A 14,566-nucleotide genomic window follows, 5' to 3' on the forward strand; every position below is an offset into this window, starting at 1 on the left:
TATTACTCAATAATAACCTGTAAATTTATTACTTAATTACAATAAAAACCTGTAAAATAAAGAATGTCACTAAAAAAAACTCATTCTAAAGGATCACATTTTTCTTGGCTTTATTCTTGTCCAAATTTTCTACCTATACCTTCCTCTGTTGAACTATTTAATTGCAATAAGTTTGTAAACAAATTATAAATGTATTTTTAAATGTGCTAGATTTTAATGGTTGCTTAACAAAGGGAGAATTAAAAGCATTGAGTGAAGACTGAAAATAATTAGCAATCTGACAGGACAACTAATATATCCAAAACTATTAAAACCCACTACCAAGTGAGACAAGTGATCAAAAATCTGGCCCAAATATGCAAATTTAAAAGAGTAATTTATTCTCATGATCAGATATATTCCTAAAAAGCACTAAAATATATCAAAATACTTTTTACAAGCCTGTATTTTTGCAGAAGCAATCTTGTAAAATTGTAGAGAAATTGCGCAGAAGCAATCATGTAAAGTGGTAGAAAAAATTGACATTACATAGTTTCCTTGGCTTTTAACTAGAAATTTTGTAAATATAGTTTGAGCGTTTCTTTTTTTTTTTATGACAGTATTTGGGGGATTTTTATGGATTATGAGCTGATCCTAAAATTTTTGACAAGCTTTTGATAAAAGAGAAGATTTAGATTTGTAGCATTGTGTTTGCTGTGAGAAAACAACAATCCAACTGGGTATGTAATGAAGTCATCTTTGAAAATTTCGGAAAAATAAAATGGCACGTTCAATGCCACAATTTAGTTGCAGCAAACCAAGGTGATTGCAGAGATGCAAGACAAGTGTAAGTTGACAGTGCTTTACCTTGTATTATTGCAAGTGATGCTTATGCAGTCTACAATAGCTTAGGAGTGGTAGACTATAAAGATGCAAAGAAAATGTAGGATGCCTTGCAAGCTCTTGATTTGGATGCCTACACAGCATATGAGTTGTGTCAGTAGCAAAAGATGAGTGATGATGACCAAGTAGCCCTTTTTGCAGATCTAATATGTTTCTTGTGTTTGGCAAAGATTACCAGAAGCAGTGTCTGGTATTTAGATCTGCAAAAGAGACCATTCAAATGATGTTCACAAAATTAAGAGCTGCTTTGAATCAAATATGATCCCAAGGATCAGAGAGGAGTTTAATTGTGCAGAAGCAATTGTGCAAAGTTGTAGAAAAAATTGTCATTACATAGTTTCCTTGTATTACTGGCTTTAATCTAGCAATTTTTACAAATATAGTTGTTTTTTTTTATAAGAATGGTATTTGAGGGATATTTATGGATTATGAGCAAGTATAAATTGAATGCAAAACTTTGGTAGAGAAGAATTATTCATAGAAGAGAAGATATAGAACTGTAATATTGCATTCGCTGCACAAAAAACAAGTTTACATAGAACATGATTATACTTGTTAAACATTAAAATGAGTGGCACTTATAAAAAAAATCATAATTATTACAAGCCAGCCATATGATAAATAAAATAATCCTTTAAATTACTTACCTCATGTATTTTCCACAATCGCAAATCATCAAGATTCACTTTCATCTTTGAACTTATAAACTCCAAGATCTTTATAAACAAACAAAAAAAACAAAAAGAATTTATAGATTAAATAAATTATAAATTATGAGAAAAATTATTTGTAAAACATCAATAAAAAAGAATCCTTATAACAAAGAAAAATTTTATGAAAGAAAAAAAGTCTAATAACAAAAGAAAAATTAACAAGTAAAAAGAAAAATTTGTGAACCTGTTTTAGAGTATTTTTACGGCTAAATGATGCAGTATAAGCAAGAGATCGTCTGGGCATAATTGTAGATGAATCCGGGTTTGCATAACCATTGTCATTATTACCAGAGACCATACTTATTAGATGATTAATATTGACAGAGTTATTAAAAACTGAACTTTTTAACGGTTGCATATGCTTATAGAGATAGACTTGTATTGGATAAAGTTCAAGAACTGCATCATTAGAGCCTGGTACTTTTATGACCTAAAATTGTTTTGTTTTTTTATATAAAAATCTTTTAAATTACCATGTCTATCTAATTAAATAAAGTTTAGCATTTCTATTTAATGCAAAAGACAAGTTGACATACTGTTCTTGGTAATGCAACATTTGCTCCATACCAGGATAGTAAGGCTCTCCATATCGGCTCAGATACAACTTCATAATGAATACCTAGTATTAGCAACTGATTGGACTTTAACTTTCCACCCTCACCAGTTAGCACTACTAACTAAAAAGAAAAAAGAAGAAATTTTTTAAATTCCATTAAAGCCATTTAACATAGCGTAACTAAACATTCAATTGTCATTAAACTTTAAGCAAATAGAAATAGTTTTTATTAACAAAACTATATCACAAGCTGTTACAATGGGAACAAGATATCATTTTTCATTCAAGTATAAATCATAATTTTTGTAGGAACAGCAGAGAGTGTTAATAAAATTTATCAATGTTTGATGTTGATAGTTAAATTAAACCAAAAAAAAGATTAAGCAATTAAATAAAAAGCTGGAATTAACTTTAAAAATGGTTAAATTAAGTGATATTACATACAGTACTTTTACATTCAATGAGTTGTGTAAACAAATGTTTTGAATATAAAGTAAAACAAAATTATAGTTGTCATTTAGAAATAAGGCCAAAAATTAACAGTAATAGTTCTTCGCAATAATATTTACTTTTCTGCTATCAGCTGGAATTAAAAGTTGAGTGTTATCAATACATCCTGGTTTCACAGGTGCAACTCTTGTTGCACTACCATTGCGCATTGTATTCTTCTGAGGTGTTTTGTTTGGAGAGTTTTCATGAGAGCCTTCATTCTTACAAGAGACTTTAGAAGATGACAGAACAACTTCACTCTGCAAACTTTCCACACTTCTTTGAGAGTTGCTTTCTGCAGAAGTTTTCTACATAGAAAGAATTAAAAACAAAACAAAACAAAAAAAAACAGGAATTATGAAATAATAGTGATAGAAACAATTATGCTAATTATACAAATATTTTGTATATATTGTACATATATTTTACAAACAAATTTTTATATTTTTACTGCTCATTAATACTTTATGCCTACTTCAAACATTTTCCTATCATCAAAATATAAACTAATGAAATAAAGTGTAAATGCATAAATCATGATTTCAGGAATCATGATAATATAAATCATGATTATTTTAATCTTTTTTTTTTCAGGACACCAATCTAAAATAATATTCTATAAACTTTTTTTTTAACAAACTTTATATAACTTTTACCTAATTCTTCTAACTTTCAAATGGGATTCTTAATTTCTAAGAAAAAATTATATATACAAATATTTTTAATTATATACCATATAATTTACATAATTCATCCAAGTCTTCCACCAATCCATTGATATTATATAATACAAGGAATTTGGATTAAGCCCTTCTGTTGTATCACGCTCCAACCAGCGTCTAAGGTGAATAAGATATTGTAAAAAACCCCAATTGCTTGAAAAAAAAACAGCCAATCATTAAGATTATAGCTAAGTAAAATTGATTGATTAATAAAATTGAAAACTTTTTTTTTAAAGATAATCTAACTTACCTCACTATCAGACCCTCTTCTTCCTTTAATGCTGGTTTCAATCCAAACACAATATGGCAGATCTAATTTAAAACAACATGACAGATATTCAATTTCTTTACAACAAGAATGTGCTTTATGAATTGATTTCAAACTCATTCTTAAACTGAATACTGCAATTCATAAAACTGCAAAGTAGACAATATGGTGTTGTTCAGTTGCTGACCACACTATAGCTTTTTTTTTAGGGTTGAAAATAAAAAAAATTTTATTCAACAGTATAATACTGCATACAAGGTCATTAAAGTTTTATAAATTATAATCCTACACTGCATCTTGTGAAGCCTTCAGCTTTATCATATCTTTTGAGAACATCTTACAATTTTAAAGCATTTAACAAAAAAATGCAACAAAATTTGAGATTTTTTTAGAACCTTTATCCTGATTTATTAGTCTAATTTTGTTTAAATTCATTAATTTAGTATAAAATACAGTCCTCAGATAACATACTCCAAAAGACTTTAATAAAAAGAAAGAAGAGAAAGGAAAGAAGAAAAAAGAAAAAAGAAAGAAAAAACAAATTTTAAAGAAATATTGTAAATACACATCAAAATATTGTTTTGCAGTCTTACTTGGAATATAAGCAACAAAAATTCATGAATATGTGAACTTGTAGATGCCCATAGTCGAAATTCATTAAATGTAATTTGATTTGCCTGAAAAAAAATCAATGCTAGAGCAACTTTACAACTTTATAACAACAATATCTGAGGAACCATAATGCATATTTGAATAGAATCTTCTCCTTTAAGGCTAGATACTCACTTAGATATACCCAGAAATAACTAATTTGGAAAACTAATTGAGACTGCAAATTATACACTTTTATAACTAATTGAGATTGCAAATTATACACTTTTTCTTTTTTTTCAAATCTTATAGTTGCATTTAGTAAACTGAGGCAAAAGAAAAATAAGAAAATACTTGATTATCAAAGTCATGCAAAATCATGGTGTATGCAAAATCATGGTGTATGCAAAATCATGGTGTATGCAATCATGGTGTATGCAAAATCATGGTGTATGCAAAATCATGGTGTATGCAAAATCATGGTGTATGCAAAATCATGATGTATGCAAATCATGGTGTATGATCATAGTGTGCTTCTTAATGGTGTATGAGCATTTTTTTTTTTTTTTTTTTGAATTCAATGGAAGCTAATCTAATTTTTGCAATATTTTTATTTTAGAAGTAACTTTAAGTACATAAACACTAAATGCAAAAATTGTTATCAATAAAATCATTTTTGTTTTGTGTTAAAAATTCAAAAAATATACAAAATATATACTAAAATCATTTTTCAAAGAGAAAAGATAAAATACACCAATTAAAATAAGGATTTTTAAAAGATCACACCACATATCTTTCATGAAATATTTTAAATCAATTATTTTAAAAAATGTGTCTGCATGTATTAAAAAGTAAAAAATTGTAAACAAAAGTTACTTCATCAGGAACCAATCCTTTAATAACCTCTTCTTTAGCAATAGAATTCTAGGAGAAATTAAAAAATATTTCCTTATTTCCAGTGGAGCTGGAAATAATGACAGATCACAGACACAAGTGCAAAGCTGTCAAAATTCTATATTTTTTGTGAAACGAAACTATGACAGAATCTGGATAAGAGAAACATATCTCAGTTGAGGAGATAGCAGATGTTTAAAGGGAGTAAAAATAAAAAAGGTTACAGAAACTACTCCAGGACATAAAGAAATTTTTAAAACAATCATGGGGTAAAAATTAAAAAAACTTTTATTGTTTGGTATTTTATAAAAGTTTTCAGGTTTTACTTCTCAAAAATAAAGAACTCTTAAAAAAACTTTTTTGAATTTAAGATTATTAATATATTAAAAATGCTAGTTCCTAAAAATACTCCGAAAATATAGATAGTTTAGCATTTTTAAAAAATGTGTATGTTCCACAAGCATTTTTCCAATAATTTAAAAAGTTAAAACACTGAGCCTTTGTAGAAGCAAAAGTCTATAGACAAGTTTAATACTATTATTTGGAGCTCATTAGTTCATTAGCTTTATTTTTAAATAATGATCATATTCTTTTTATTTATTAAACATCTTGCCGAAATTAAGGAAAGAAAGGAGAAGAAGAAATATAAAGACAAAAAAAAAAAAAAAAAAAAAGAAAGAAATAGGAAATAAAAAGGAAATAAGAGAGTTACAGAAAAATAATTTTAACTCACATTCTCAGGAGACATTAAATAAATCTCATGAAGTGTAGAAAGCATGCAAGTTAACTCTTCATTACATAGATTTTTATCAAGATTTACATCAAAGATCATGAAAGTTGCTAAAAAATATAATAAAGATATTTGTCAAATAACTAAAATATTAAACAATAGTTGTAAACAATAAATTGCCTCAAATTTAGCAATTACTTTTTAAAATTGAGCTAAAAACTAGTTTGTTAAATATTTCATGATTTTGATTTTAAATGAAATTAGCAAAAATAATGAACCTTTAAGTCGTTCAGTTGTGGAACCTCTACAAAAGGTGGATACTCCACAAACCATCTCTTTCAAATCAATATTGTTGTCTTTGTTCACATCAAAATAATTGAAAAAACCTGCACAAATAATTAAGTGTTAATTGTGATGGCAATAATAACAATAATAACAATAACAACAACAATAAAAAATTTGATTAAAATTAGTACCATTGGTAGGCATAGCAACTTTGAGGGTAACTTTAACCAATATTTAACTTTGAGGGTGACTTTAACCAATATTTAACTTTGAGGGTAACTTTAACCAATATTTAACTTTGAGGGTAACTTTAACCAATATTTGAGATATTGTTTCCCTGCTAAAAAATTATTTTTTTGTTCACTTGAATTCAATAGATCAGAAAAAACTACATGAGGCAATAATTTGTTAAAAGAACTAATCACAATAACAAAAGAAATAATTTGCAAGGAAACAAAATCACAAAGAGTGGCCAAAGTTACCCCAGTTGACTGAAGCGTTTAAATGTAAGCATATAATTAAAAACATACTTTGACAGTGAAGGTCTGGGAATGGAGGAGATACAAACAATTTGAAGGTCTCAAAATCAAACCGACCAGTTTTTGAATAAGATTTCATTAGCCAATACCGCTTTTCAATATCAACTATATCTGATTCATGCACTAAATACAGTTTAAAAATTGAATTACTTCTTTACTTAAGGCATAAAAAGATGGATTACAGTTTCACAGAGTGTAGAAACCAACTGATTTATTTGAAGAAGAGCAAGTAAGACAGTTGATCTTTAGGAACACCTTTTAGTCAAACACAAAAAATAGTTTACATTAGGGATGACTTTTTGCTTATTTTGTTTTATTTTTTGTTTAGATAAAAAAAAAAATTAAATAAATTTTTCATGCAAATTACTTTTCCATTATTTACATCATTGTGTAAATTTTTTTGTAACTTTTTTTATAATTTACTTTTTACTTGTAATGCAAAAGTAAATTTCTTTCATATGAAAAAGTAAATTAGTTGAATCATCAAAGTAAGAAAAAAAAGCCATTCCTTGTTTATAATGTAAAATCTTTGATAGGTAAAAACTGATTTGCTAATTGCATAGCAACTTACTTTTAACCTGCCTGGTACTATGGCTGTACATGTATGGTTGGACCATGCCATATGAAAAGTACTATGACTGTACATGTATGTTCTTGCTTGTATTTGATAAAGTACTGAATTCAATTGAGAATGGACAACACACTGCCATCTATTAAACATTAAAAATACTCAGGCCATCCTTATATCACATACATATTTTATTCAGTACCAAGCAGGTTAAACACATTGCAATTAAATAATTTCCAATTAAATAATTTGCAATAATGAAATAATGTAATATTTAATTGATGTTAAAAAATGTTAGGTATAAGCCTCATGGTAAGTATGACGTTTTGATTTGCATAAAATCAAAAGTCATACTTACCATAAGTTTATACCTCATGAAAACATACACTTTGAAATGTCTGCTAAACAGTTGTAAAATGAAGGCACATCATTTGTAACAGAATGTTTAACACTGTGCTTCCCAAGTTGTTCTTCCAAAAGCCATCGGGTCACTGCGCTAAAATCTACATTGCACATCAACCATTCGTGAAAATCATTGTAAAATAATTTTTCATGCTAAAAATTGATCAACTTCAATTATTGATTAATATTCTGAAAAGTAAACTTAGAATGATAAAAAAATCAAAACTTTAAACTAAAAAAAAAAAACTAAAATATTTGTTTAAACAACTGGCAAATGTATTTATAACTTGTGAAAAATTTTGCTTAAAACTATTATTAGAATGGTACTTATTTATAAATATTCAAATATTGGATATTTTTAATCTGTTCCACTATAAAATAAAACAAACTTGGTAAAAAAACTTATTAAATTTTTTAGCAACCTCTAAATTTCATCTGAATTTAGAAAGTAATAGCCACAACTTGGTAGTTTAGGGTTGTTATTTTTTCAATGTCAGAACAGGTTAGACAGTTGTCCCCTATACCAATTGTAGTGTTTGTTTATATTTCCTATAAGAAGAACCATACTATATAAACAAGAACCATCCTATATAAACAACAACCACCCTATGTAAACAACAACCACTCTATATAACCTACAACAACCCTATATAAACTAGGGGTGAGAGTTTTAGTCTAACTAAATTTAGTCGACTAACTTTTTAGTCTAACTAAAATTAGTTAATTAACTTTTTTGTCTAATTTAAATTAGTTGACTAACTTTTTAGCGTAAATAAAATTACTTGAATAACAATTTAATCTAACTAAAAATTAGTCGACTTTTTAGTCTAACTAAATTTAGTCGACTTACTTTTTAGTCTAACTAAGTTTAGTCAATTAACTTTTTAGTCTAGTTAAAATTAGTTGACTAAATTTTTAATTTGCAAAAAATATATTGTTACTGTTAGTCAAAAAATACTTTTTAAAAATCTTTTTATGCGTTAATTAGGGTTTTTTTAGTTAAGTTGGTTACAACTTTTAGTTTTGGTCACAACATTAATATAAACAACGACCACCTTATATAATCAAAAACCATCCGATATACAACCTGTACCCTGTGTTAGAAAATTATATAATCATATGCTCAAAAATTGGAATTTTGAAAAATTTTGAAAAACTATAAGTTTGAATGATTTCTTTTCTATTCTACAAGAACATAATTAATTTGTTGATCTGCATGAAAACAGAACTTACCTTCAAGAAAGCACTTTTAAGAGTTGATTCTAATATACAGCCTCCATCACAAGCATCATAAAAGTTTTCAATATCTTCTTGTGTAACTGTAGCACCATCCAAAGACATCAAAGAGAATATGACTATGGGATAAAAACTTTAAAAAAGAAAAGGTACAAATGCTTCCTACGTTTTGGGGTGACACAAAGTTAGCAAAAAATCAGTGCATTTTCTGGTTCTACCAAACATAGGGAGTTTAAAAAAGAACTTCATACGCCTGAGTGCTACATGTGCTCAAGTGGTTTCATGTAAAGCTACATGTAAATTTTAAATACTTTACTTCTCAAGTACTTTTTAATTTTTTTGCACTGGAAAACAAGTCTCAAAAACTCAAGATGTTTCTAAAATATTTGTGCTCATTCATAATTAGTTTTTTTCGGGTTTAAATAGTGTGTCTATTGTGGGTTTTTTCTTTATTACATTTGTTTAAAGTAGCAAACAGTTTATATCAATTAGATTTTTGTACAAAATGTTAAAAATAAAGACAGATAGGAAAAAAGATAGCTCTAATGCTTAGAAGTCTATATACTTATTTAGCTCACTTTTAAGCTACCAACCAACTAACTACCAACTAAATGCATTGTTCTTTAGTATTACTTGTACCTGAACTCAGCTAGAGATAAAAGATTCAAGTATATCAAATCAAATTTTTCAAGTTTTTGGGACTGAGAAGATGTTATTTGCAAAGGATGATCTTTATGATTAAGAAAGATACTTACTCTGAATAATCGCAAAAACTTCATTACTTTGATTTTCTCTATAATGATGATAAAATTTTTCTGATGAGGAACCTAATTATGTTCACGTCTACAATATGATAATGATGATGTACTTATTCAGCTCTTTTTTATTTTGATTAAAAAGAGCTGAATCCTAATTAGGTATATCTTGTTTTACACATAGAGAAACTAATTTTCTAAATCAAAACTGACTTCCTCAAGGGTACTTTGAAATACTCATATAACATTTTTACTACTTTTTCACTATCCTGGTCCCAGAAAATTGCTTCAAGAGTTTTCAATGAGTCATATAACTCATTGAAGAAATTTCTTGACCAAAAAAAATTGTGTTTTAATCATTTTTAAATGTTAACTAAAAAGCCACATTTTTTGCATTATTTTTGCATCATAATATTTTTTTTTTGCATTATAATACTGATAAAAATAGAAGGGGAAAGATAAACAGCTCTAGGTAAAATAATCCAGCTTATAAAGTGTGTAACTGAGATTATTTTATGTTAATTTAGGTACTGCAAGATAAATTGTTGAGTGAGAAATCTTAGTCCCAGCTCAAGATGATAATTTTCAAAAATCAAGCTCAAACAGGAGGCAGCAGTTTGGTCCAACAAAGCTTAACCTTATTGCAGAGAAAAAAATCAACAGATAAACATGCAACTCAAGTTAGTTCGAAAATAGTCTTATATAAATAAAAACCCTTAAAATAGGCATAAATGAATAAATTATTAATATTTTAAAGAAATATTATGGAAAATGCACCGATTTTCTGAATGGCAAAGAAGATAACCAGGGAAAGTCTCATTTCTGCAACAACTTTTACCAGCATAAAAGCCGGCCTCAGTAATTCAGATTAAATTCCCTTTGTTACTGGTGCTTATTTATAACAAACTATCTTGGGGGAAGAAATTAGAGAGCTTAAGTTAAGCATAGAATCTGTCAGAAGAGGTTAGCAGAAGGAGACCAGACACAGAATGATATTATTAATATAATGTCTAATAAGATGTTAGTTGTACATTTTGAAGGTAAAATCAAAAGGAGGACACTAGACAGACAACTCCTCCATACAGATTATCTGTATCTAGCCTAGAGTTTGAAATCAGAGATGATCTTCTTCTTGGTGTCTTATTAACTGAATGTGTTAAGGAAAGATATACGGCATATATTTATCACAAATCTTCTAGAGTATTTTGAAATTGCTGATTACATTGTAAAATTTTGTTCTGATACACACTAATTAATACTGGATGGAAATCTGGTGCAATAACTATTCTAGTAAAAATTCTTGGTCAACCATTTCTTCGGTTACTGTTTAGCCACCATAATGTCCTGCTAATTATTGCTTGATCTTTTAGAGTAACTTCAGTTGAAAACTGGAATATGAGATTTTCTCTGGGTAGCAATGATATAAATAATTTTAGTATTTCTTTAAATGGAACTTTTTTGAAAATTTTTCTGTGACAAAAAGAAATTAGTCAATTACATTTAGAGACATTGAGACAATTACATTTAGAGACATTGAGACAATTACATTTAGAGACATTGAGACAATTACATTTAGAGATATTGAGACAATTACATTTAGAGACATTGAGACAATTACATTTAGAGACATTGAGACAACATGTTTCAACAAGAAACTTGAATTTTTGTTTTTCCATATCACCATCTATTATAACACCAGCATCTTGTTAATGACTTTATTATTGGTCATGAGGAAGGATGAGGCCAGAACGTTGATGACTTAACAGTATTATTCTTCTTTCAACCTGATTAAATGCACTCCTTCCAGGTGCATTTGCAGCCAAAGATAACATAATCCCACGCTCCTGGATATGATTTTAAAATCAGATATTTAAATATCTTAGACATTTAAATAAAGTAAAACTCCAAAAACACAGCATATACTAAATTAGCACAAATAACAAAGAAAACCTTTTGATAATAAGGATTCTTGTCTGGAACATCTATACTCAGAATGACATGGGCAAGAGTTAAGGCATTTTACAACTACTATTTTCCAGATTTGATAGTAATATAAGTGGGGCCAGAGTATCCAACAAAGATTGGCATCCCTTAATTATCTTTTTGCACTTCAATTGCAGAATATACAGATGGGGTTAACTTTTGTTAACTGGCAATGACCCAACTATGGTCTGATAGAGTCATTTGATATTCTGTATGCATAAGTAAAGGTGTCTGCTTGCTTAAAGCAATCAGACTAATTGACACTTGAAACAATTTTTTTTTTTTTTTATGTATAAAGATATTTTCTATAAAAACTACTTTTTTTAACCTAGCCTTGTCATCCAGATTAAGAAATAAGACTTTATATAGACCTAGGAGTGATACAATCTCTTCAAGATGTTGTATGGCTTCTGTACAGAGATTTCTATCAATATGCCATGAATATAAATGTTTTGTGATCAAATTAGCATAACTATATAACAGTTTTTATGTCTTGGATTAAAACAAAAATATGATCCACTTTTACTTGTTTGAAAGCTGAGCTTTTAGAGACAATAAATTAGACTATGTATAGATCCCTATGCTTTTTTGAGGTCTCCCTTCATCTACATTAGAATTTCCAGCTTTTCATCATGGAACCTTTTTTTATTTTTATCTTTTTCTAATTCCATTTTCATCCTCATTTTTTCCATAAGTTCTATTTCCTGGGTAGATGTTAATTCTCTACTCTTCATCATTTGATCATTTGAATCATTCTCTTCATCAAACCAAATCTCTATTTATCAAGTTAATCTCTATTTTCAATGAGCTTTTTTTTTTCTTACTGTACAAATTATTAATTTGAATCTTCAGTCCTTAATCAGGTCACTTGAGATTTTTCAGTTACTAAACCAAATTTAATAGGCATTACATTCAATGGAGCATTCAATTTAGACCATTTGACTAGATTTGATTCAGTTCCTTTGGTATGAGAGCTCATAAATCTTTTTGAAGCTAAAGAGTAGTAATTAAATTTTTTGATGTTCTACAAAAGTTATTACATATTCTTAACCTTTTACAAGCGAAACATTTTAGAATTTAATTATTCTTTAACTTATCACAACTCTTGCCATATAGCAGTCTTCTTTTTGTAATTTACAGCTAAAGCAATGTCTCTTTTATGAACTGTGTCTTGAGCAATAAAAGTCACTTTTCTAGTGCGCAAAAAGTCTCAAAATTAGAGTTTTCAAATGACTGTGATAAATTTTTTTTTTATAAAGTCGGATACAATCCTCATCACAGAAACTCAAATTAATTATCATTTATTATAGTTTTTATAATAATGGTTGTTTAAGAATGGCACTTACTGTAGCTATTTTCTATACACCTGCTTTCATTAAATTCAGCAAAGCAGAAAATGCTGATGTCAACGATGGAAATATGTTCAGAATTATTCAAACATTTCAATAAGAATAGGATTATGAAGTTTTGTAACACACATGATATTTGTCTCCTAAGGTTTTGATACTACTACTAGGTGATCTTCATCTGAAAACACATCGTACATCTTTATTCATTGAGAAGCTATTAACTCTTGACTCTTAATTCTGATATCAGAGATTTTGTAGAAGCTTCTTTTGCACTGATCATCTCCAGCAGTAGTAGATATTAAGTCCTCTTAATTATGAAGAAGAGTAGACTTCTTTGAGATTTGTTCAAGAATGCTATTCAGCAAATGATTTCTTAGTTAAAGATTTATTTCATTCAGCTGCTTAGCTACCTTACCAATGACTGTACAAACTTTGTTCTCACGATGATGACTTAAAACAAAACATTCTTTTGGTAGTCAGGGAGCATAGAAAGCTGATAACAAAAGATAGGCTACTATCTGAACTGGTAAAGTTATGGGTTGAAAAATCCAGTTAAGATTATGGTTTACTGAAAACTATTGACTACTTCTTTTTTTCTAAGATAGAACAAGATTTTACTTGTAAATACAATTTAACATGGCAAAATTACATAAAGTCTGGCCGATACTTGAAAAATTACATGGAACACTTCCCTTAGCTAAAGATGTTGGAACAGGATAAGCAACTATAATTTTTGATTTTTTAAAATTTTGAATATTTGACTCTTTTTTGTGTCACCCTGCTATATTTGCATTTTGTTTACATTATGATTTTAGTTTCTATTACACATACATTAGATAGTAATATAGATTAAAAGTTGTTTAACGCAGGAAAATTAGCTAAAGCATTAACATTTTATAAAAAGTTAGAAATTTATTTAAGAAATTCAGAGTACTAAAATGTTTTCCATATTCTCCCCTAATATAAAATATATAATCTCCCTTAAATAATAAAAATCTGCTAGCATATTAGGAAGAAAATCACAATCCAAAAAAAGTGACTTCTAAAAAAATGGACTATCAATAAACTATATTACTTTTTCCAAGCTAAAATTTATATTGCTATAATTATTTTTATTTATGTATTAATATTTTTATTAGTATTTATATTACTAGGTACTTATATACTGTATAAATTAACTATATAGTATAAATATAAAATTTTCAGCATGATAAAAACTTACATTTTATTTTTTCATCAACTGTACCTTTAGTTATAATGACTAAAACTAACAGCATGTCTCGAAAGTTTATACCCTTAGATGTACCACCACACACCGTGTAGATTTGCTAAGAAAAAAATTTCGAACTTCTAAAAAATTTTGTAACTAAACATAAACATCATCACTGCTTTTTTGAGGAACGCAGTATTGAAGAACATTATATTGAAGAACACAATATTATACACATCAAATAATAACAACAACAAACAAATCTCTAAAAACACATTAACTTGAACTCTGTTGCAACGGCAACATTTTAGTAACGGATTTACATAATCACTTTTAACAAGCATTTTAACATTCATGTAAATCTAAGCAATTTTCATAAATCTATCCACCAATC

General features: G+C 27.9%; 1 protein-coding gene across 4 annotated transcripts in view; it reads right to left on the reverse strand.

Moving 5' to 3' along the window:
* The window catches only part of LOC145184989 (ubiquitin carboxyl-terminal hydrolase 32-like), a 34,015-nt gene that overhangs the window by 13,457 nt on the left and 5,992 nt on the right, over window positions 1–14,566 (reverse strand). For 3 of the 4 annotated variants that reach the window (XM_090092124.1, XM_090092123.1, XM_090092125.1), the window contains 14 exons: window positions 14,185–14,290; window positions 8,873–8,994; window positions 7,624–7,792; window positions 6,661–6,792; window positions 6,124–6,231; window positions 5,849–5,955; window positions 5,098–5,145; window positions 4,224–4,307; window positions 3,613–3,674; window positions 3,374–3,479; window positions 2,721–2,948; window positions 2,132–2,272; window positions 1,780–2,025; window positions 1,530–1,598 (listed from right to left, as the gene is read on the reverse strand). In XM_090092124.1, coding sequence (XP_089948250.1) covers window positions 1,530–1,598; window positions 1,780–2,025; window positions 2,132–2,272; window positions 2,721–2,948; window positions 3,374–3,479; window positions 3,613–3,674; window positions 4,224–4,307; window positions 5,098–5,145; window positions 5,849–5,955; window positions 6,124–6,231; window positions 6,661–6,792; window positions 7,624–7,792; window positions 8,873–8,994; window positions 14,185–14,290 — 1,728 coding nt within the window. Of the gene's footprint in view, window positions 1–1,529; window positions 1,599–1,779; window positions 2,026–2,131; window positions 2,273–2,720; window positions 2,949–3,373; window positions 3,480–3,612; window positions 3,675–4,223; window positions 4,308–5,097; window positions 5,146–5,848; window positions 5,956–6,123; window positions 6,232–6,660; window positions 6,793–7,608; window positions 7,793–8,872; window positions 8,995–14,184; window positions 14,291–14,566 lie in introns of all 4 variants that reach the window. The other variant, XM_090092126.1, reaches the window with a different exon arrangement.

Source organism: Hydra viridissima, unplaced genomic scaffold (genome assembly GCF_058129835.1).
Source record: "Hydra viridissima isolate aposymbiotic clone 2 unplaced genomic scaffold, HvirCarnegie_v1 scaffold_7, whole genome shotgun sequence".
Taxonomy (NCBI): Eukaryota; Metazoa; Cnidaria; class Hydrozoa; order Anthoathecata; family Hydridae; genus Hydra; species Hydra viridissima.